This window comes from Dromiciops gliroides, chromosome 2 (genome assembly GCF_019393635.1).
Source record: "Dromiciops gliroides isolate mDroGli1 chromosome 2, mDroGli1.pri, whole genome shotgun sequence".
Classification (NCBI taxonomy): domain Eukaryota; kingdom Metazoa; phylum Chordata; class Mammalia; order Microbiotheria; family Microbiotheriidae; genus Dromiciops; species Dromiciops gliroides.
In genome coordinates, this window is record NC_057862.1 from 12,909,897 (window position 1) to 12,932,050 (window position 22,154).

General features: G+C 44.6%; 1 protein-coding gene and 1 long non-coding RNA gene across 2 annotated transcripts in view; one reads left to right on the forward strand and one right to left on the reverse strand.

Annotated features, from left to right (window-relative positions):
- The window catches only part of PTEN (phosphatase and tensin homolog), a 72,810-nt gene extending 57,427 nt beyond the window's left edge, over positions 1 to 15,383 (reverse strand). Inside the window, exon 1 of the mRNA XM_043980434.1 lies at positions 15,221 to 15,383. Coding sequence (XP_043836369.1) covers positions 15,221 to 15,299 — 79 coding nt within the window. The 5' untranslated portion in view covers positions 15,300 to 15,383. The remainder of the gene's footprint in view (positions 1 to 15,220) is intronic.
- Positions 15,384 to 17,945: 2,562 nt separating this feature from the next.
- On the forward strand, positions 17,946 to 19,544 carry LOC122740917. The gene is made up of 2 exons (XR_006354786.1): positions 17,946 to 18,424; positions 19,001 to 19,544. It is a non-coding gene; the product is annotated as an uncharacterized LOC122740917 (long non-coding RNA).
- Positions 19,545 to 22,154: the final 2,610 nt, after the last annotated feature.

The window sequence follows — 22,154 nt, forward strand, 5'->3', positions numbered from 1 at the left end:
GCAGAGTCATGGGAGATAAGGCTGCAAAGTTAAGGGCCAGACCGTGAAGGGCCTTGAATGCCAAGCAAAGGGATCTGAACTTGATTGAGCGGTGAGAGGAATCACTGAAAAACTGTGGTGTGGTGTGTGTGTATGAGTGACACTGAAGAAACGCAAGGGAGGGGGAGCAAAAGAAGCTACAGGAAGGCAAACTACAGGCAAGAACGCCAGTTCCGCCCGGCATCGTTCACCTTTTCCAAACACATCTTTGCCCTTTCCTGCCAAAGGCATTTCCCATCATGCCTCCAGCTAGTTGTGATTATCCCTTCACACGGCTCCATTCTGTCCATGCTGTATTAGGATGGGTGTCCCTGACGCCTTCCCCCTAGAAGGGGGGAAGCTGAATGAGGGTAAAAACCAGTCTTACTCATGTTTGCCTGTTCTGTACAAGACAGACATGCAGAGCCAGTCAATCACTCGCACTTACATGGTGCTTATGAAACTTTGCCGCCCAGCAACTTAAGGTAAAATACTGAGACATTATGCTTTATTTGACAGAAAAAAAGAAAGAGGCTCAGAAAAGTTGTGACTCTGCTGCAGCACAATGTATCCCTTCTGGATCCTACGTTTTAAGAACCTTGATAAAGTGGAGTGTCCACAGAAGGTCAATCAGGATGTCAAAGGCCCTGAGTTCCCATCAAATGTCTTCAAAACAGCAAACATTTTATAAAGCACGGATTGCCAAGCATTGTATGCGTGTGTATTAGCGAATCTAATCCTCACAATAACTTTTTGACCCAAGTGCCCCTGTTATTCCCCTTTTACAGATGAAGAAATGGAGACTGAGAGAACGTAAGTCATTTGCCCAGAAGTACAAAAACTAGTAAATGTCTGAAGAATGTGAACTCAGTTTTCCTAACTCCAGAGTCCAGAATTTTGGGGGGCATTTAGCCTGAAGAAAAAGACTTGGGAAAGGCAGGCAAGGGGGTGGGGAGGGAGAGGTAATTAAAGCTGTCTGTAAAGACCTTTCATGTGGAAGAAGGATCAGATTATCCTATTTGGGACAGAAGCTCTCCTGAAGAGCGAGGAGCTATCCCCAAGAGGAATCGTCTCCCTTCCAAAGGCTGGATGAGCTGCAGAATCTGTTGCAGAAGGGACTCTTGTTCAGTTACATGTTGGACCTTTCCAACTCTTCTGTGACCTGACCAATATCAATCACATGGCTTGGTGGAATCAGGACTAAAACCCAGGATTTCTAACTCCAAGTCTAGTCATTTTTCTGTTCCATCAAGGTGACTGTCCATTACATTGGGCACTAATAATTTCAGTAGTCAAGATTAATAACTCAAACACAAACGTTACATGGGGATTTTTTACTTTTCATTTTTTAAACACTTTCCTTCTCCGCTCCCTGCCATTCTTCACATTTTCTATTAAAGCAAAAATCTAGCAGCGCCCACACAATCATGTTACTACCGGCTCAAATAGTTAGTAAGAGAGGCCTGGCCTTGGAGCCAGGAAGACCTCAATTCTGACAAGGAGAGACTGTGTGATGCTCCCCATAACCACTCAAAGCCCTAGCAGATCCCTGAGATCCAGGTGCAGAGCTGTGGGTTCCCAAGAACTCCCCTATGAAGGAAATCACAGGTCTCTTCTATAAAATTATATTTGAAAAAATGTTAATAATTACAGCAATTCTGTTAAAGAAAAATCAATAGTCAGTGTCCAAATCACTGCTAATGGCTTAGACTTTGAAAAAAGATTAAAAAACAAAACAAAAACCTGACATTCTTCACTTAGCAAATGCCAAGGTATTGTAAGAACATCTCATGCAGCTAAAGTGCTATTTGCCTTATGACAGGTCTTAGGAATCTTGGTAAGCAAAACCAGCCAATCAATTCTCAAGCAAAAGAAATATATAAAGTCTAAGTGTACACCAAAGAGTCACCAAAGAAGAGCATCAAGTACCTGAGCAGTCAAACATCTAGACGATCACATTACTTTCCCAGTACAAAAGTAAAAGCAATCATCTCACACAAAGCAACCAACTTGCACTACTCAAGGAGAAAGAAAAGCAACAGGATGAGGCCATAAAAATGAAAATTCCACTTGATACTTCAGGACTGAATTGCTGCTGATTGTTTGAATTGTTTATAAAAATTATAAATTAGTAATAAACAGATATAAAACAAGAGGGGCTTGGGGGTCTTCTATAGATATCATATAGCATTTTTAAACACAGTCAAATTTATGTCTAGTTTGAGTTATAATGTGGTGCCACTTTTTGATAAGTGAATCAGGGAAAATGGCCAAAGACTCCAATGATTTACCTATTCCTCTCAATATTTTAATGATTCAAGTTTTCAGTGTGGCCCGGCCATCCCTCCTCCAAGACCTATCAAAACTTCCTGGAAAATTGAGTCAATGGTTTCAAATTTCACAAGGTACCTCTTGAACAATAGACATACAGCTGTACTGCTGTGTCTGGACTTGACTGTTCAAAGGTGACGGATTCCATTATCATTCCTAGCTTTTGAGGATCCAGGGTCAACTAACAACAGGCAAGGCTGTGGTATCACAGTAGAAAGAAATGACTGGAGATATTAATTTATTAAAGTTAACAAAAATATCTGCAGCAAAAGTCAAACATAGTCAAATGTCAATAGTCAAAATGATCTTAATGCTACATCTAAATATACATCATGAAGCAAAAGCATCAAATGTAGCTTTAGTTTTTAATACTAAAGATGTCACTTTTCAAACAAAAAATTGAAGCTGTTAAATACTTTAACAAAATTATTTCAATCTTGCTTTTGTAATATCTGCAACATACCCATATTTTCCAATCATTAAGCAGCATTAAATCTAATACAAAATGGTTGTTCTCTTTCACTCAAAAGCACCCTTGGCTTTTTTTTTTTTTAAACAGGGACAGGAGGGAAGAAAAGGAAGTAATCTACAAAGTGAAATGAATTATTCTCATAATAAGCAACCTGCTCCTGGAATATTTTCTAGTCATTATGACTAGAAGAAACATAAGAAACTAACAAAATCTGAGTAGCTACTTTGGGCACTTCCAACATTGACCAAATGGAAATGGCATTCGGTAATTCTTCTAAAAACTTCAAGTTAAGTTTTTGATTTAAATAGCATGCTCTAAATGAATGAACTCACAACTGAATATTTATGGTTCTACAATACTAACAAGAAAAATGTGTGAACCACTTAAGACTCCTGATCGTCAACTTCAATGTCTCAAATTTAGAAGGCTTAAAACAATTAGAATGCTTTTAAAGGAAAGTAAAAAATAAATTTAAAAAAAAACGTTAAACACACTTCCAAATGGACAGTATTTATATTACTGGTAGCTACTGATAGAAAACAATACAAAATAAAATAACAATATTTGGTGCTCATATGTACTCCCAAGGCTTCAGACAATAAATGTGTAGCTCTTAGGTTGGGAACCAACAGAAAAAAAAAATTACATTAGATATATTCAGAAACATATTTTGAAATGTAACACTTTTATATTTTTAACATTTTATATTTTTAACTTCATGCCATTTACTGTTTTAATTTTCACCATAAAATAGTTCTGAATAATACAAAAATATTAATAACAAAATCAATTTGTATTCACTAGCTCAGTGATTCCATAGAGGGAAGTTAGGAAGTTAAGGATAATTCTAACCACCATTGACCAGTTATAAAATAAAGCTTTTTCTTTCAAAATAAATTAGGGATAAAGCACTGGCCCTGGATTCAGGAGTACCTGAGTTCAAATCTGGCCTCAGACACTTGACACTTACTAGCTGTGTGACCCTGGGCAAGTCATTTAACCCTCACTGCCCTGCAAAAAAAACAAAAAACAACAAAAAAACCAAAACAAAAAACCCCCAACAAATTAGACTGAAATTTCCAGGAAGATAGTGGGATATGAGCCTATCTACCCAATAAACACCAACATGAAACAAAACTACCTTCAGAAATCCTCTAAAGAACATTTCATTCATTCATTCATTCATTCATTCATTGATTTATCTATCCATTTATTTATTCATTCATTCATTCATTCATTCATTCATTCATTCATTCATTCATTCATTTATTTATTTTTGCAGGGCAGTGAGGGTTAAGTGCCTAGGGTCACACAGCTAGTAAATGTCAAGTGTCTGAGGCCCGATTTGAACTCAGGTCCTCCTGAATCCAGGGCCAGTGCTCTACTCACTGTGCCACCTAGCTGCCCCCTCTGAAGAACATTTTAAAAAATCACTTGAAGAAATGAGCAAATAAAGAAAAGCTCCACAACATGGGGGGGGGGGGGCAAAAAACAAAACAAAACACCTTCAAAAAAACCTGGACTGAAACACCAACACAGTAACATCAAAAACAAAGCTAGAATTCTCAAGACACATCTAATGTACAATAAACCAATTCCTATCATGAGATGGATTTTAAAAGAAACCAAATGCAACAAGGAAATCTCATGACAAAATAATGATGGGACTCAATAATTTACAAGTATCCAGAGAAAAGAAAACAAGTTTCAAAGGAAAGAATTATTTTACAAGAGTTCAGAATTAGTGGAAAACAGAATGACAAAAAGCTCAACTTGAAAAAGGTTCAAAAGCAATTGAAACAAAAGTGACAGGTGTAAAGTTCTCTCCTTGATCTGTGCTTTAGGACAATCTGAGGACTGTATTTCATAAAATCATACCCGAATAAACTTAAGGGCAGACGCAGACTGAACTCACAAGACAACAAGAGACACCCAACTCCTCCAATCACATCCAGACCATGGCATGATCCTCAAATAAACCCAAAGTCCCTAAAGGTATGGATATGATTATTTCCTTCTGAATTATATGGTAAATTATACTTGTAAATATTTTCCGCCTCTCCTAAAAGATCAAGGCCATATCTTTAAGCATGGATTCAGCAAGACATTATAAGCATCTTTACAAACCCCATATGAGGGAGGTCTGCTATTTATTCTACTATTCACACAAGTCAATAATGGACCAGGTATCTGTAAGCCCAAGGTATCAAATCTACACAAGAAGTTCTGTAGAGTCCTGCCTCAGAGAATTTGGCACCTCCATACAATAATCACAAGTAGTCACTCAAGACTTTTCTTCCAAGTAAAGCTTCATGCTAAAATAGGGGAATTGAGTACTATCTTCAAGAAAAAGGAAAAACATTTTACAAAGAAAGCAAGAATTTCCAAATATGCCAAATTAAAGCTTCCTTCACTTCAAGATACTCTGAACTGCTTGGGAAGAGATGCCTCAAGGAAAAAGCCTGAGATCAGTTCTGAACGCTGCCTACAATGACTCCAGACATGCCACTTTCATCTCTCTAGGTTTCAATTTCCTTGGTGTAAAATGAAGGAGATGAACTAAATATCCCGAAGGTCCCTTCAGAACATGGATCCCAAGAAAATTCTTCCTGGATAACTCAGCAGAACCATAGCCCAAAGGTCCTCTCCTTTCCACTTATTCCCTCTCAATTCATCCTGTGCACATCTGCCCAAGAAGCATTCCTGAAGCACAGCTCTGACCAAGTCACATCCCGACCCATTAAACACTACAACTGCCCCCCACCCCCACCTCTTAACTCAATAGGCCTCCCATGCGTACCTTCCTGACTTTTTCCGGATCTTGAGGGAAATGCTCCTCTCCAAGGTCCTTTCTTCTCTCCTTTCTCTCCCCCTTGGCAATCTCATTCACTCCCAGGACTTCAACTAACATGTCTACAGAAATGAATTCTGCAGCCTAGATCTCCAATACCACCGTCTCCTCCTTCTACCTGCACGGAGGCATATCTCCAAATCCCTTCCTCTCAGTGCCTGGACATCTTGAATTCAACACATCCAAAACTGCTATTAACAGCTTTCCCTCAAAACCAGGTGCACTTTCTGTGAGTAGCAGCACTATGCAGGTTACTTAGTTCCCCGTATTCAAAACATTGGTGCTATCTTTAGAGGCGAGAGACGAGGGAGATGGAAGAGTCCGTCTGTTACCATGTCCCGTCATCCACCTCTAAAACATTTCTAACGTTCATTCCCCTTCCTTTCTAGTCCCTCTGCCACCTTCATACATGCCTTCATCATCCCCCTCTCCTGGAATATAGCAAGAGCTTCCGAACATCTACGTTCCGCTTTCAAACCTCTTCAGTCTATCTTTCCTACTATGAGATGAATCTTTACACTCAGACTTGATCATATGACTCCTCTGCTCCAAACCCTTTCAGTCATTTGCCCTCCAAATCAAGTAGAAATTCCTTTAACCCGGCATCTAATGGAGAAGCAGCAGCCTTTCTTTCCAGCCTTTTCTCAGAGCCTTTTATATAACCTAAGCTCCAGTTAGACTGAACCATCACCATACATGCTCCACACTTTTTTCTATTTCCTGTGCCCAGAAAGTCTTCCCAGTACACTACCTGTTTTAGTTCCTGCCCAGATCAAATATCAACCCATCTATGCAAACTTTGTCCTGACCTCCTCTTCCACCTCCAAGGTAATACTGATTTTTCCATCTTAGAGAAGGACAAGGGAGAAGGAAAGCATTTATATAGCACCTACTACATTACTAGACACTGTGTGTAAGCACTCTATAAAGATCTCATTTGATTCTCATAACAGCTCTGCAAAGTAGGTGCTGTTATTATCCCCAGCTGAGGAAACTGGGGCAAACAGGTTATGAAACGTGTCCAGTGTCACACAGCTCGTCAGTGTCTATGGGTAGATTTGCACTCAGATCTTCCTAACTCCAGGTCCAGACCTCTTATCTACTGTGTCACTTAGCTGTCCTGAATAAATGCTTACACATATCTTATCTATATGTGTATTTGTGCTGTGTCATAACCACCTACTAAACTAAAAGCTCACTGAAAGCAGGGACTATGTCTTTCCTAAAAATTCTATCTCCCCTGGCCCCACCCAGGGAGAAGTCTGAATGCTGAAGGAGAAGTCTAATGAATGTTTGTTAAACTGAACTGAGCCAAGGTTTTACTTTACCGGAGAGAGGCCAAACTACAGCAGTTGAATATGGCTTAAAAGCAAGAAATGATTAAGAGAAACAAACATCTAAAGAACTCTGAGGTTCCACTTCATGCCTGGGAACACTAGCAAATCAACAAAAGGTGGGAATATTAAGTTATGGAATGATTATGGGGGAAATGGACATACCAATATGGTATTGGTAGACTTGTAAATTGGTCCCACCATTCTGGAAAGTAATTGTGAAGAAAAAGTAACTAAAATGTCTATACCCATTGACCCACAGATTCTATTGCAAAGCACATACCCAAGGAAGTCAATGATAAAAAGAAAAGTCTCATATACGTGGCGCTTTTTGTAGAAGCCAAAAACTGGAAACAAAGTAGGTCAATGGGGGGGAGGGGAAAGGACACCTAAACAACCCATGATACATGAATGTGATATAATATTACTGATAAGAAACAACGACAACGAACATAACCATTACAGCAAAATATGCAAAGACCCATATGAACAGATGCAATGTGAAATAAAGAAAACCAGATAGACAAAAATACAGACAACCACTTCAGCACTGCAAATGGAAAGGGCCAAAACAACACAAACTGGAGTTGAACACTACCAAGATGCACTGGCCACACCTGATCCCAAAGACCATCTGGGGAGAAGGCATCTACTTCCCAACACACACCTCTCACTACTACAAGCTAGAAAGCATTGCTCATAACATCACGCTTATTTCAGTTTATTCTTTAGTTTTGCTGAACTGTTGCCCCCTCAATTCTCCTATTTTTTAGTCTTTGTTTTATAAGGGTTGGTTTTGGGGAAGCGGGAAAGTGGGGGGAGGGAGTCAGGGAAGGGAAGGATCATTAGGAAAATGTAGATAACCCCAAAACAAAGGATATCTATTTTTAAAATTTTAATAAAAACAGAAATATGCTTTTCATTACCTGAAAACATAAATCCCATTTTATTTATAACTTCTTCAGATTGCACCCGGTCTAAAGAAGATTGGTTACTTGTATAACCAACCTCTTCACCTCTACCTGGCATACCTAGTCATCACATACTTTATCCAACTATCATGGATATTACACATAGGGAATTAGTCAACAATCTTTACTACTACCAAGGAAAATGAGATTCATTCTTAACCTGATCAGGCACACAGAAATCAACACCATCCTTTGTGATTCTCTCATTACTTTTCATCAACTTTCAGTTACAAAGAACTAAGGCTGGACCCATGGGATTCTATTAGGATCCCCTTTTCAAAACAAACTATGATCAGGACCGCTACCTTTCACCTTTAAATTTTTCTTACAATAATAGCAAGTCAACTTAACCCCAAAGGTAGGAAAGTAAATAAATGTTTTCTGATGTCACAATGTGAAGCTCAGACATTTGATGAGAAATTTGGGTATTTTTATGATATACAGAAAACGTAACACGTGGCCTATTAATCATATAATCTCATAAGGATCAAAAAAGTTCTACAAATTCTATGTCTAAAAGAAACAAATCAACAGAAGATAAGCTACACTAGGGTAAGTATTAGCATCAAAGAAGAAAACCAGTGTGTGCTCAATTAAAAGTCCACTTTTACATAGAAAGGTACTTGAATAAGGACTGACTCCTTAAAAGCAAGCTTCCAGTAGACATTTACTACAAAACATTGAAATTTACTCCTAATTCCCTCTATCCATTACTTCTTGGATAAATAAAAAAATAATAAAAATTCAAGGAAAGTTGTTGCCCATCAGTCTTGATGTCTTCCTTTCCATCTCTAAGTTCCAGAATCCTATTAGCAAGAATAACAAAATACAAAATGCAGATCAAAATTATAGGATAAGGTTTCATACCAAATGTTACACTATCATCCTGTATTCATGTAGCCCCAAATGATACAGGTCAAAATTCTCCCACAAGCATCATCATGATTTTATGTAAACAACAACAGTAACAACAACAACAAATCTCTAACTCCAACAAGAAGTTTGGATTTTTGAAATCTCATATTCACCATTTCAATATAAAAATAATTTTCATTTAAAGAGAGAATGGCATGATTTTTGATCAAAATGACCAAAGACTTTCTTGAAATAAAGTTTATGGTCTTCCAGTTTACTTTCTACATTAACATAGTCTGTGTTTCCAGAGAACCTCTCAACTTAAACCTTAAGGTAACAATTAGTTAGTTGTCTGTTATATTCACCCACAGTAATCAAGTTTATTGAAGGTACCAAATGCAATCTGAAAGAAATTTCAAAATTTAAAAGACACCAAATATGTTATCAGGCAATTCTATAATAACATGGCATAGTAATACAGGTAGTGCCCACATCACAGTATGTTAAATGAAAATTGCATGTGCAAATCATTCATTTTTTTACCCCAAAAAAGTCTACAAATTCTTTCTCGAGGTCTGTCTCTGTCTCTCATATCAATGCTATGAATGGCTTTCTTTGGAACCCTAAAATTTCCATCTCATTTGTGATGGAGCAACAAAATCAGAGCACAACATTCTATTAACTAAGAAATACAGAAGGAATATTGATTAACATATGTGAAAATTCTGGCTGCATTCCTATAATTTAAAAAATACAGAAAGTTAATGTGAAATGAAATTAAAATTTTAATATTTGTCTAAATTAAAGAAATTTATTTTCAGCGACTGTCCTTAAGTATAATGTGAAACAACTGAGGTTAAAGATACTGAAAGATTCATGTTTTATCCCATTTAAAAGTTTTATATTTGTTATGAAAAATCCAAATTACTGACCAACTTCCAAAAGTGAGAATTTATCTAAATATTAAAAATTTTCAACAGTAAAGGCCCATCTTGTCTCTGAAGAACTAGCTAGTATTGTACAACACATGATTAACTCCTAAAAATAAGATGAATTCAGAAGTAAGACTGACAAAAAGCATCTTCTTCCTATGTGGAATAACCCTCCTATCCTCCCCAAACCATAGGGTGAGTTCTCATTCACCCCTGGACTGTCACTAGAGTCCCAAGCAGCCTTCTTTCCCACAGCCTTTCCTAGATACTGAAGTCGCTGTTTTTGACCCGATGGGATTTCAGCCTCATTGAATGAAAAGTTTGCTCTAACTGGCATTTTAAGATCACTCAGTCAGCCTTTATACTGAAGTGAACCCATTGCTCTCACTAGTCAAAATGAAGGTTACCCTTAGCATCTGTTAAATTTGCCCTCATATTTAAACTTAAGACAAGCTATGATGCTCTTTTTTTAATAAGCTGGTAGAAAGTATTTCAAAGGAACCAAACTGTTGATCTCTAGCCTCTAAGTAAAGAGAATGTAAAAACTGAGGAAATGGTGAATGATCAATCACAATATATTTATTTGTAATTTTAAATATTTTTAATAAACCGGAAAGTATTTTGTAAAAACTGAGCAACTGCTACATTTAGATACACTGCCTACAAAGAAAATCCCTATGAATAAAAACCTATTTTTCCTGTGGTGACATCTAGGAAAGAAAACATATAGCAGCCATATAACCTTTATAAATAAAAGTCAATGACCAAATTCATCAAAACTTTATCACAAACTTTGACCATTTTATTGAATTCCAACACACCACCACCACATCCCATTTTTTTCATGACACAATGTTTTCAGGTCAGAGCTACCACCTACAAAGCCATTTGTAAACCAAAGCTAAACACCCAACCACCAAAAGCATTATCAATACCAGAAGGTCACTAGGAAGATGAAGCATTAACATTTCTATCACATTCTCCAAGAACAAATTCTGCCTATTCCCTTTGGTTCTGTGACACAACTAGGTGCCACCAATTCCTGGAAAAGTAAAGAAAATATAAGGTAAGGAGCTGAGGATGCTATTTTGTACAATCTGTCCATACAAACAATTTTTATCTAATCACATGGTATTTAAATATTACATAACTTTTTTATCAATGTCTTCTAAGTCCTAAATTATAACAGAACATTATGCTTGTAGCACACAAAAATTCACATGAAACAAAAATGAATTAAATATTTTTACCTAATTTTGTTTTCCATAAAAATCAGGACAAATTATTTTGCTCTTTTGCTCATGCCAAGGAAAGTTTAAACAGCAAAAATACAAGATGGACTATTAGTATCTTCATAACACAGACATTTTCACATAGGAACACTACACAAAACTGTGAAGGACCTTCAGAATTCCAAGCACCCAGGTCTTTCCCATACTCAACACCTTCTCACATGTATTTGCTTTCTAGGAAAAATTCTCATCAAATGCACATTAACCAAAAGTAGAGGATATAAAAAATGAGTATATTAAAACACATACACGAAACGGAAAACCTTCAGAAGTTACTTTAAAACCAAAAGCAAGTCATTTAAATGGCTTGTGCCTTTCACTAAAAAAAAAAAAACAACCTACATAAAATGTCAATTCAAAACACATACAACCAGATTTCCCAATATTTACAACAAAATATAGCAAAATGTGAATTTTAAAAGCTTTCCTGCTGTCTAACCATTAAAACTGGGCTCATCACTTTCCAATAGATTACGTGATTTTTTAATCACTTATTAATTTTATAATAATATATACTTTAAATTAGTTTAAATCCTATTTCATGAATGCCAAACAACAAATTAGAAATAAACAGCTCACTTTCCCTTTATGAACCATAACAATGTAAATGACTGATTATCTACTTCTTATATTTTTTATTCTTGGATGAAGCTGCTTGGGCAAAACTTGCTAAGTAATTTTAAAAGGTTACTAGGTGGGGGCAGCTAGGTGGCTCAGTGGCTAAAGCACTGCCCTTGGATTCAGGAGGACCTGAGTTCAAATCCAGCCTCAGACACTTGACAGTAGCTGTGTGACCTTGGGCAAGTCATTTAACCCTCATTGCCCCACAAAATTTTTTAAAAAGGTTACTAGGTGGCCAAGTCATTGGGGGGAAGATGCAATAACAGATTTAAAACTATAAAGGCTTAGGTAGTCACCCAAAGACCATTGAAAAATATTAATTTGATAGTCACTTCAGAGTCATTACTGTGGTCTAAGCATATGAATTCTTGTTCAGAGCTGGTTTTTATAAGATGCAAATAAAGCCTTAAAATGTCATCATATTCTAAAGGGACCTTTATTCTCCCACATTAAACTCTATACTCTAATTTATACCTCTGGATAACCTACAAGCATGCTCAAGGTGAATTTAATTGCAAAAAATTTAAATAATCATTTAAAAAAATGGTTGAAATGCACACTAGTGCAGTTGCCCTGCAGTGATGAGAAATCTTTTCATTAACGATTTACTTTTACTTAAGAACTCTAGTCAATGCAATATTCAGCCGTAATTCCCGAGGTCCTATCATAAAGAATTGTAGCCACCTCCTGAAGAATGGTACAGACAATTTTGGACAAAGCCAACAGGGAATGATTTCCTTGACTATACACGTTACCAAGGTTTTGTTTTCCATTTTTCTTCCCCAATGGAGAGGGAGTTGAAAGACAGAGAACATAAATAGTTTTTAATTGAAAATAAGATTTGATTTGATTTTTCGCAGGAAATAAGGATTTTTCTACTTTTCACAGATTCAACTTAAGGCCACTTTTTTTTTTAAGACACTACAATTAACCAGAAAGTGATAATGTCTTCCTTACTTTTCACTCTGATGTTTTCCCCCAATAATCAGAAATAGAGCTGGTCAAGTGCAGACTTTGTCTGCTAAGATAAGGTCCTCCAGGGCAGAGTCTGCTTCACTTGCATCTTTAATACCCCAGCACCACATACTGGGTGGCTTTCATAAATGCTTGTTAATTGACTAACAGTGAAATCAAGCACACTTTTTTTGGTGCATCAAAAACTGTTGGGAATAAAAGCTTTCAATGATCTTTTGCTTTAGTGATTTTTAAGTTGCATAAATTTTATGTAGCCAAAAGCATCTGACACCACAGTGTAATTCTATCCCGGCCCCGTGCCCCCCATAGCATTTTACCATTCACATAAGAACCTGACAGATGATCTGCAAAATGACTACATATTAATATATTTGGATAATCATTCAAAGGGTCAAAATTTATTAAATCATTTAAATTTTGCAGACATCACAATTTGAAAGTTGGTGTCATTTTAGTCATTGTAAATATGATCCAAAAAGCCCACTAAAAGCACTTAATTAGGGAAAGGTTTTCTTTTTAGTTCTCAGATAAGTACTATAATAATTTGACCCCAAAAATGAAATGCTGGTAAAAACAAGTTATAAAACAAACCCAGCAATAAGTCACCTCCTAAGCAATGCTGTCCAATTCAAATGTGTCTGATATTCAATCCATGCAATCTCTTACGTTTACAAAACTACTCTAAAAATGCTACATTAAAAACTTAACAGGAATTCGTATTGTTTTCATCTATGTTTAGTAACTTCCTCTAACAAATCATGTCCCTACTGTTCTTAAGAAAAACAAAAACACCTATATGCTTACATTCAATTGGCATAAAAATATAAAATTTGAATAAAGCAGTAGAAAAAGGCCAAAGTACAAATGTAACAAATATAAAAGGGAACCAAATTCTTTATACACTCAATTCTGTTATATTCTCCTCCAAATGTTTTCATATAAAAGAGTAATTTAAATGCCACTCTCTCCATTTAATGTTTCCCTGATAATTACTGAAGTGTTTTTGAGAAGGATATTCTGCTAAAATGTATCATGCCGGGTAGTCAAGTGCTATCTTAAAACTTTTTCTATGGAAAGGTGAACTAGCAAAAGTAGAATGCTTCCAAGGAAGAGACTATCCAAATAAACTACTGAGTTTTTATTTTTTTAAAAGGGCCATCTCATGCTCTATATCTGTTCAATTCCATCCATATGGTTTGCTACTGTATTCACACCACCCTGTGTCCAAAATGATCCAATCACCTGAACACCAAAAATCTAATTACTTTATTTAAACCATGCTTCTTCATACATGTATCAATCTACCAACAGAACAATGAATTGTTAGGTTAGAAAGTATACTGATCATGAGTTTGCAAATAAGGAAAATGAATATAATTCCCACGCTTGGTCAAAATCAAAACTACAGGGATGACAGACAGTAAAGTGCTTTAAACCTCTTGAATGCAAAGGCCTAACCTTAATCCAGCCAGAGCAAAATCTCGGCCAAAATTCTTGGTTTCTTTTAGTCCATAAATTTAAACATTAAAAGCCTTAACAACCAATCTACAATGTAACTCAAGTCAATACGGGTACACCGAGACTCTTAGCAGCTCTTCCAGGCCACGTTAACTACTAAAAATATAAACCACATTTTTTGTCTCACTAAAAGTGGAAATCAAAATGATCTGTACCCCCTAAGATGCCAGGAGACCCGAAAAATAAATATTGCCAGTTATCAACCTGGCCTCACAATAATACTTAAAACTTCCAACAAACATTAGATTTAAGCTTTCCGATAACCATTCGAGACAGCGAAGGTCCACTGATATTCCTGATAATATCTTTAGGGATCAAAACCACTTAATGCTCATTCCTCTGCACACAGATAAAGCACACAAAACGCTGCGGAGCAGTTAATTTCAGGCTTTATCCGACATCAGCCTACGATGAGGAGGAAAAAAACCACATTTAACAAAGACCTCAGATAAGCATAGGCCTTACAGAGTTGATTATAGCACGAATAACTTAAAATTTAGCAGAACTACTAAGTCCGGCTCCGAATGGTAATTAATTGGCTCTCTGGAACAAATCGAGAGGGAGGCATCTCCCCTTTACCCCCAGGGATGCAGGCTGAGCAGCTTGGACCCTCGAAAGAGCCCCATAACTCCTAATTTAAGGCACCTATCAAGGCAACCCAGGGCCCTAGAAACAATCCCTGCAAAATTCTGATGCAATCCTGATACGTGCAAGCCTAATTCTCTGTCTCCTCTCCAGACCCTTGATCTAGGTAGGGACTAGGCCGAGAGCACCCCGGCAGGCGGGCTCCCCGCTTCCCTGCTTGCTGCACCTAGGTAGGTCCCCGGGGAGAGCCGGGTCGGCTGGCTAATCCGCTCCCTTCCACACCAACCGAGGGACAATAGCCCCCGGAGGAGACGCCGAGGGGACCCTGGCCTTGACCCTCTGGGCCGGAGGGAGGCCGGAGCCCCTGGAGTTCGCCTCCTGAGGGGCGGGGGGGGGGCGCAGGGCCGGGATGCTCCGCGGAGGGGGGTCAGAGGGGCTGGGAGGGGGCGCCGCAGCAATGGATACAGGTCAAGTCCAAGTCGAATCCATCCTCTTGGTATCTCCTTTTGTTTCTGCTCACGATCTCCTTGATGATGGCTGTCATGTCTGGGAGCCGCGGGGCGAGGGAGGGAGGGAGCGGGCTGACGGAGGCGGCCCGCGCGGCGGCGGCGGCGGCAGCGGCGGCGGGGCCTGCTCAGCAGCCGGGCGCCCGACCTGGGCCTCTGCCCGCGGCGCGGCCCGGCGCCTGGGCCTGGGCCTGGGCCTGCACCCGCGGAAGCGGGTGCTGCGGGTGCGGCAGGCGCGGCGGCGGGCCCGGCGGCGGCCCCGGAGGCTGCCCCGGCGGGCCCGGCGGAGGGCGCGGGCGCGGCGGGTGCGGCTCCTCGGGGCCCCGCGGGGGCCCGCGGCGCGGCCGGGGCCGGGCCCGCAGCCGCGGCAGGCCCGGGCGGGCGATCAGGCGGCGCGGCCCGCGCTGCAGGAGGCTGCCCCAGGGGCGGGGGGCCCGGCGGCCGCGGCCCCGGCGGCGGACTAAGACGACGGCGACGAGAAGGACGAGGCCGAGGCGCGGCTCCGGCGCGGCGGCCCGAGGCCCGGGGGGGGGCGCCGCCGGGGCCGCCGCCGCCGTGGTGGAGGAGGGGGGGGCCGGGGCTGCCGCCGCTCGGGGCCCCGCGGCGGGAGCGCCGGCCTAGGCCGGAGCCGGGGCCGGGGGCGCGGAGCGGGGCTCGGGGCCGCGGCCGCCGCCGTCTCGCATCGCCGCCGGGGCCGCCTCGCCTCGCCTCGCCCCGCCTCGCCTCGCCTCTCCGCGCCGCGCCTCGCTTCGCCTGGCCTCGCCCCGCCTCGTTCCGCCTCGTCCCGCCTCGTCCCGCCTCGCGTCGCCTCGCCGGCCGAGCCGGGCCTCGCAGGCGGCTTGCAGCGGCAAGCGCGGAGCTCACTCGGTTACCATCATGGCCGCGGCGGCCGCAGCTTCCGACGGGAGACACCAGGCAGCTCGCGCCCGGGAGGGAGCCGCGGCCGGCCCTCACGCCTGCGCCTGCGCCTTGCACCGCCCTGCGCCGGGACACGGCCCCCCGAAACGGAGGCCCGCCTCCCCTCTCCCGGGCCCGCCTCCTCTCCGGTGCGCCTGCGCCCGGCGCCGCTCGGCGACATGCCACACCCCCGCGTCTTCGACGGCGCCCCCCCTACCCCCGGACCCCGCCCCGCCCTCCGCTCCCGCGCTCGTGCGCCTGCGCGCTCCGGCGCCCCGCGTCGAACCCCGCCCCCGCAACCCGGCACCTCCCCGGGGGTCGGCCCTCGGGCCGAGACCCCGCCTCCAAACGTCTGCGCCTTGCTCTGCCCAGAGCTGCCGGAGCCCCGCCCCCGATCGGGCCCCCGCCCCCATGGGACGAGCGGAGGCCCAGTCGAGCCTGTGGCCGCGCAGCGAGCGAACAGCAGAGCTCCACCCCTCCCTTCCCTCCGCCCCTTGACAGTGCACAGCAGCTCTGCACCGAGTTGTATCCCGCCGCCGCTTACAAAGAGTCCCGCCACATCACCGCCTGCCACAGGAAAATGAGGGGGAGAGGGAGCGAGAGACGGAGAGGCAGAGACGCTGGGGGAGGGCGAGGAACTGATTCGGGAGACAGTTGGAGCTGGGAGAATATGAGCGAGGGGAACCTCCTACGGAGGAGGGAACGTGGGGAGGAAGACGTAGGAGAGCTAATGTGAAAGGGGAAGATGTGGTGGGGGAGGGGAAGAAAAGCGGTGGGGGGGGAAGCGTGGGGGGAGGGGAGAGGAGAAGTGAAAGGTGCGGGGGGAAGATGTAGGAGCTGGGGCGGGCCCGATGCCGTCAGGTGTCAGGAAGGCCTGGCTGACCTCCCCCCTTCCTGCGCATGCCCGGCGCCGAGGCCCCGGCTCCCGGCCCTGGTGAAGGGGGAAACCCCCGGCCCCGGGATCTCATTGGCGAGCGGGAAAGGGGACCCCACGTGGGGTGATCGCCGCTCCGGTAAAGGGAACGTACGCCTGGGGGCGCAGGGCGTATTCTCTTGACCCGAGCCTGACCCTTGCCCCTGGTCCGGGGTCCTTTGCTCCCAATCGAACCGTCACGTGGAAACTGGACGCACCAAGCTCCCGCCCCCTCGGGCGCTCCCCCCTTCCTCCCGTTCTGCTCTTCCCACACACCCGAGGGATGGGGGTTGGGAGTATAGACCAGCCCTTCTGTCCCAGAACGAGGGGGGGTGCCCTGGGGGAAAACTGGGGCTCACAAAGTCCCCCCCCCCCCGCAGGCCGGGCCACGACGCCGCCGAGTTGTCAGTCTTCTCCTGGAGAACAGCCCCCTATTGTGTCTCCGGTCTGCGCCCCCCCCCCATATAAGTGAGCTCTCCCGCTGGGCACCCCCCCAGGATGTGAGAGCCGAAGCCTCTGCTTAGCCCCCTGCTGTGTCTCCCCCAGACAACCTTCCCCCCCATAGAGCAGCCCGCCCCTCCTAACAGGCTGCGGGAGCTGAATCCACCGCCCCCTTTCTGCCCTCATTGGAAGGCCTGCGGCGATAGGTTAGAGCTTGTCCCTGCCTCACGCTTCCCCATCGGATCACATACAGTCTCCGCCCCCCTTTAGGCGGCTGGGAAAACCTGGCCCGGATTACGGTGCGGATCCGCGCCTGCTAGGGGCTGGCTGGCCACAGTGCGCATGTTCTGCAGGCGGGCGGGCCTGGCCGGGTGGGCTGACTGGGGCCCTAGGAGGGAGCGGGGAGCGGGGGGGGGGGGGGGGCGTGGAAGAATACGCTAGTCTGGCCGAACTACTTTCGGGTCAGCGTCACTTGGGGTGGGGGGAGCGGACGTCCTGGCTTTCCCACCCCCTGCTCGGGGGTGGTGTTCAGGGCTGCTGCCTTCTTAGGGCCTGGGCCTGGGCCTGGGCCTGGGCCCCAGAAGAGCAGAGAGCACGTCGTGCCCGCCCCCTCCTCACTGGGTCGAGGACTCAAGGAGGAAGGAAGGGGCCCTTTTGTCTCAGGCCACAGCCCCGCACACAGCAGGAGTTTAATAAATGCTTCTCGGCCCCTTCCCTCGAAGTGGAGGACAGAGGACAGACGGGCTAGACGTGGAGCACTCCGCCAGCCCTTTTTGCAGACGAGGAAACTGAGGCCCACCGAGGGTGGGAATCGCCCGAGGTCACGCGGCGGAGACTCCAGTGGTCCGGACTTCCCCGAGGTCCGCTCGGACCCTCCTAGCGGCCCCGGGTCCGGCCCACGAGGTGGAAAAGGTACCCCCTGCGGGCTCCTGGATCGCCTGCAGTGACCCCCCCATCCCCCCGGCCCATTGAGCCCCGGGTCACTACCCGGGCAGGACCGGACCCATGGCTGTCCAGCTCTGACCCTCCCTAGGGACCCCCCGGGAGACCGGACCCCCGACAGGCATCAATCCCTGTTGGATCAATGGTGCATTGGGGCCTGCCGCGGGGTGGTGGGAGGGAGGAGGGACGGGGGTGGGGAGATGGTATCTCTGTAAAACCGTATCGGGCTCCTCCTCCCAAAGCCCGGCGGCTCCTCGGAGTTTGTGGGGTCTGCGGTAATCCTTTCTACTTCTGTGTCCCCGCCCGCCCCATGTTAGGTGACCAGGGCCCCAGGTACATCTAAACAATGAACATCAATTAGCTTTTTAATCGGGGATACTGAGCCTTAAGCAATCCAAATATCTCCTCCCCTGCCTGAGCTTCGGGCACACTCCTGCATCCCATCTGGGTTTCTGGGGAAGGTGGACTCAAACTTAGCTTAGTCCCACGTAATGTGGACGCCGCCAAGTCCATGCCTAGCCATCTGAATGTCTTGCTCCCCCCCAGCTACCCGCACCCCGTCCTGAGGCCACCCCGGGAGTCACCGGGATGCGGTGATGTCCTTCTCCCTTCTTAAACAAAAGAACTGACTCCTAGGCCAGCCAAGAAAGTCGGTGTGTATTCGAAGAAGTGCTCGGTGGCCTGGGGCGGGATGAGGGAGTCGGAGGTGGGGCCCCCATAAAGCTCTCAGGCACTTTTGTTTCTCACCGGATGCATGCATGTGCAAAGGAGGCCAAGAGATCCCCCAGAACCACAGCTGCAGAGCCCAGCAGAGGCATGCTCTGGCCTTTGTGAAGATGCCCCTACTTCTGGTTATGTGGACAATCAAAAAAAAAAAAAAAAGGAACCAGTCCATCACCGAATATCTATAGACCTGTCCCTCGGTCTATTCAAAGCCCTTTATTCCATGCCATGACTAGGCTCCTAGAAGCAGAAGCCCTATGTGGGGAGACACTGAGGCACTCTACAAGGAGCCAGACCCAAGTTACATCTGTAAAGGATGTTGCAAACCTGAACAAAAAATGAATAAACACAAAAAATAAACTTTTTACCGTGTGCCAACAACACTAATGATTGGTGTTCAGTCATGTCTGACTCTGGAACCCTATTTCCTTTTCCAGCTCATTCTACAGAAGAGAGGAAGCTGAGGCAAATAGGGTTAAATGATCTGCCCAAGATCACACAGTTAGTGTCTGAACTCAGGTCTTTCTAACTCCAGGCCTAGCACTCAATCCACTTGGACACCTAGCTGGCCCACTGATAATAATTGCTAACATTGTTATGGCACTTACTATGTGCCAAGCCCCAGGGAAAGTAAAACAGACAGTCCCTGCCCTCAGGGAGCTTAAACTCTTATAAGAGAAGGCCACACATGCTGGGGAGCCATGGTCTAGGAAACCTATCACTATCAAAACATCTGTAATTATGCACTGGTCTTTTGCTAGAGTCCAGCCATCCCCCAACTGCCAGTGTGTTAAGGCAAATAATTCAATCCATTTTAGAAACCCTAAGAGCCCACACTTACAAAGTGCTTTCTTCAAGAGGAGCCTGAAGGGTGGGGAGTGCAAGTCTTCCTATTTTGTAAAATGAGCAGGACTGTCTAACTTAATCATTTTTATTCCCATTTTATAGATGAGGGAACAAAAAGCAAAAGGATTAAGCAACTTGGCCTGAGGTCACAAAGCCAAGCAGAATTTGAATCCATGACTTCTGACTCCATATGCAGTACTCTTTCCAGCATACTCCATTAAAATAGTACTGCCCTCCCTGGAGGGTTATACAGAAGATGAACAGTATTACCAGCCTGGTTTTAGTCTAACGTGGATCTCTTGGTGAGCCCCCTTCTACTGGTCATCCGTAACTGAGTGACTGGTAAGAGACTGAGTGTTCCCCCAAGAGGCTAGAGTAGATCTCTTGTACTCTTCTCTGATCCACTGGCTTCCAGAAGAAAGAGATGAGGATAGAAGAGTATATTCACATAAGTGGGAGCTGAATAAACTGCTGGGGGGCCTCAGCAAACTGTACCCCCCCCAACACACACACACACACACACACACACACATCACCACATGTACACCTTAGTCCTCCTTTCTTCTTCCTGGACTTAGTTGGAATGTTCTTTTGAGTACTCAGGGAAAAGGTGAGACCAGGAGAGCCATGGAAGCTAGCTCCAGTCCCATTAACAACCAGAGTCCCAGGACCAGTGGCCGCAGCAGCTGAGCCCAGGGAGGAGCCAGTGGTGGATGGACCTGTCAGCCAAGATCCTAGAAACAATCATCCGGCGACTCTCCTCGGGACAATTCCTCACTCTGACTTGAAGCGAGGTGAAGAAAGGAAAGAAGTCCTGGGCCCAGGAGCTCCCCGGGGACTCCCCTCTATGTGCCTTGCCATGAGGGGATCTTCAATTTGAGTCCACTCTTCACAGGGACCCTGGGTGTGCAGGAAAAGAGTGCCCCCAGTTGGTGGGAATGTTTTCTAACTATAGTTCTTGCTATTCCTCAGACTCAGCTGGATGACCACTCTTAGGGGGAGCACCACCAGCTGAGCGATAGAAGCCTACAGAGAAAAGTGGTCAGTTGCTCCCTGGGGACTAGGCCTCTACTGGGGGTTGGAGAGATACCAATGGGAAACAGGGGCAGGGAGGGTTTTCCTGTATTCTACACTTGGTCTTCCAGCCCAGTCTCCAAGGGCTTGAGTTCCTCATCTCTCTAGAGTCAAAGTATCCTTAGGAATAACTGCAATTCAGTTTCATTCGATTCAACCAACCTTTATTGAGCTCTATAAGCCAGGCCTGTGCTAGAATTAGCTACAAAGACAACAGTGGAACAGCTCCTGCCCTCAAGAAGCTTATAGTCTATGGAATTCAACTAGCTGTAAGCAGCTACATTGTTGCAAAATCCACATCCTATGGGGAGGGGGACAGAGCTGACACATATTGAATGTAGGTGATACATATCCCTTAATTACAGCTGATGCGGCTTCTATTTTCTGCTGCCGGGTGACCTTTGAACACCCCTTTCCCCTCTCTCACACACTGACCTTTCAAGGAGAGGCCTGAATCAGAGATTTTCCTTTGTAGTAACTTTCCATTTTTCTCCCTTTCACTGATACTTCCCAAAGTAATCCAGAATGTTAAAATGTAATGAGAAGTGTTTGAATTGAAATAGAAACAAGTATTCCAAGGAAGCCCCAAGTTCTTCCATTTATCCACACAAGTGCCAAATTGCTATTCCTAAAACCTACTCCCCTACTCAGACATCTTCAGTAGCTCCCTATTGATTTTGGAATAAAAGAAAGAATCCTCAACCTGGATTTAGAGTTTTTCACGATTTGGAGACCGTTTAATTTTGTACACCTGCTTTCTATTGCACCTCTTCACATATCCTCCATTTTACTCAAACTGGCCAGCTAGCTGTTCCCCTAATAGGACTTTCCATCTCCCACCCCCATGTCTCTGTATAGGTGGCTCTGCCATTGCCTGGAATGCCCTTCCTCCTGATCTCCATCTCAGAATGAAGCCTGTGTCCCTTCCTCTATGAGGTCTTCCCTGATCTTCCCAGTTGTTAACACATCCTCCCTCTCCAAATGACATTTTCTACGTACCTCGCATTTACAAACCTCTGTACGTGACACAGCCTCCCAACAGAGTGTCAACCCCTTG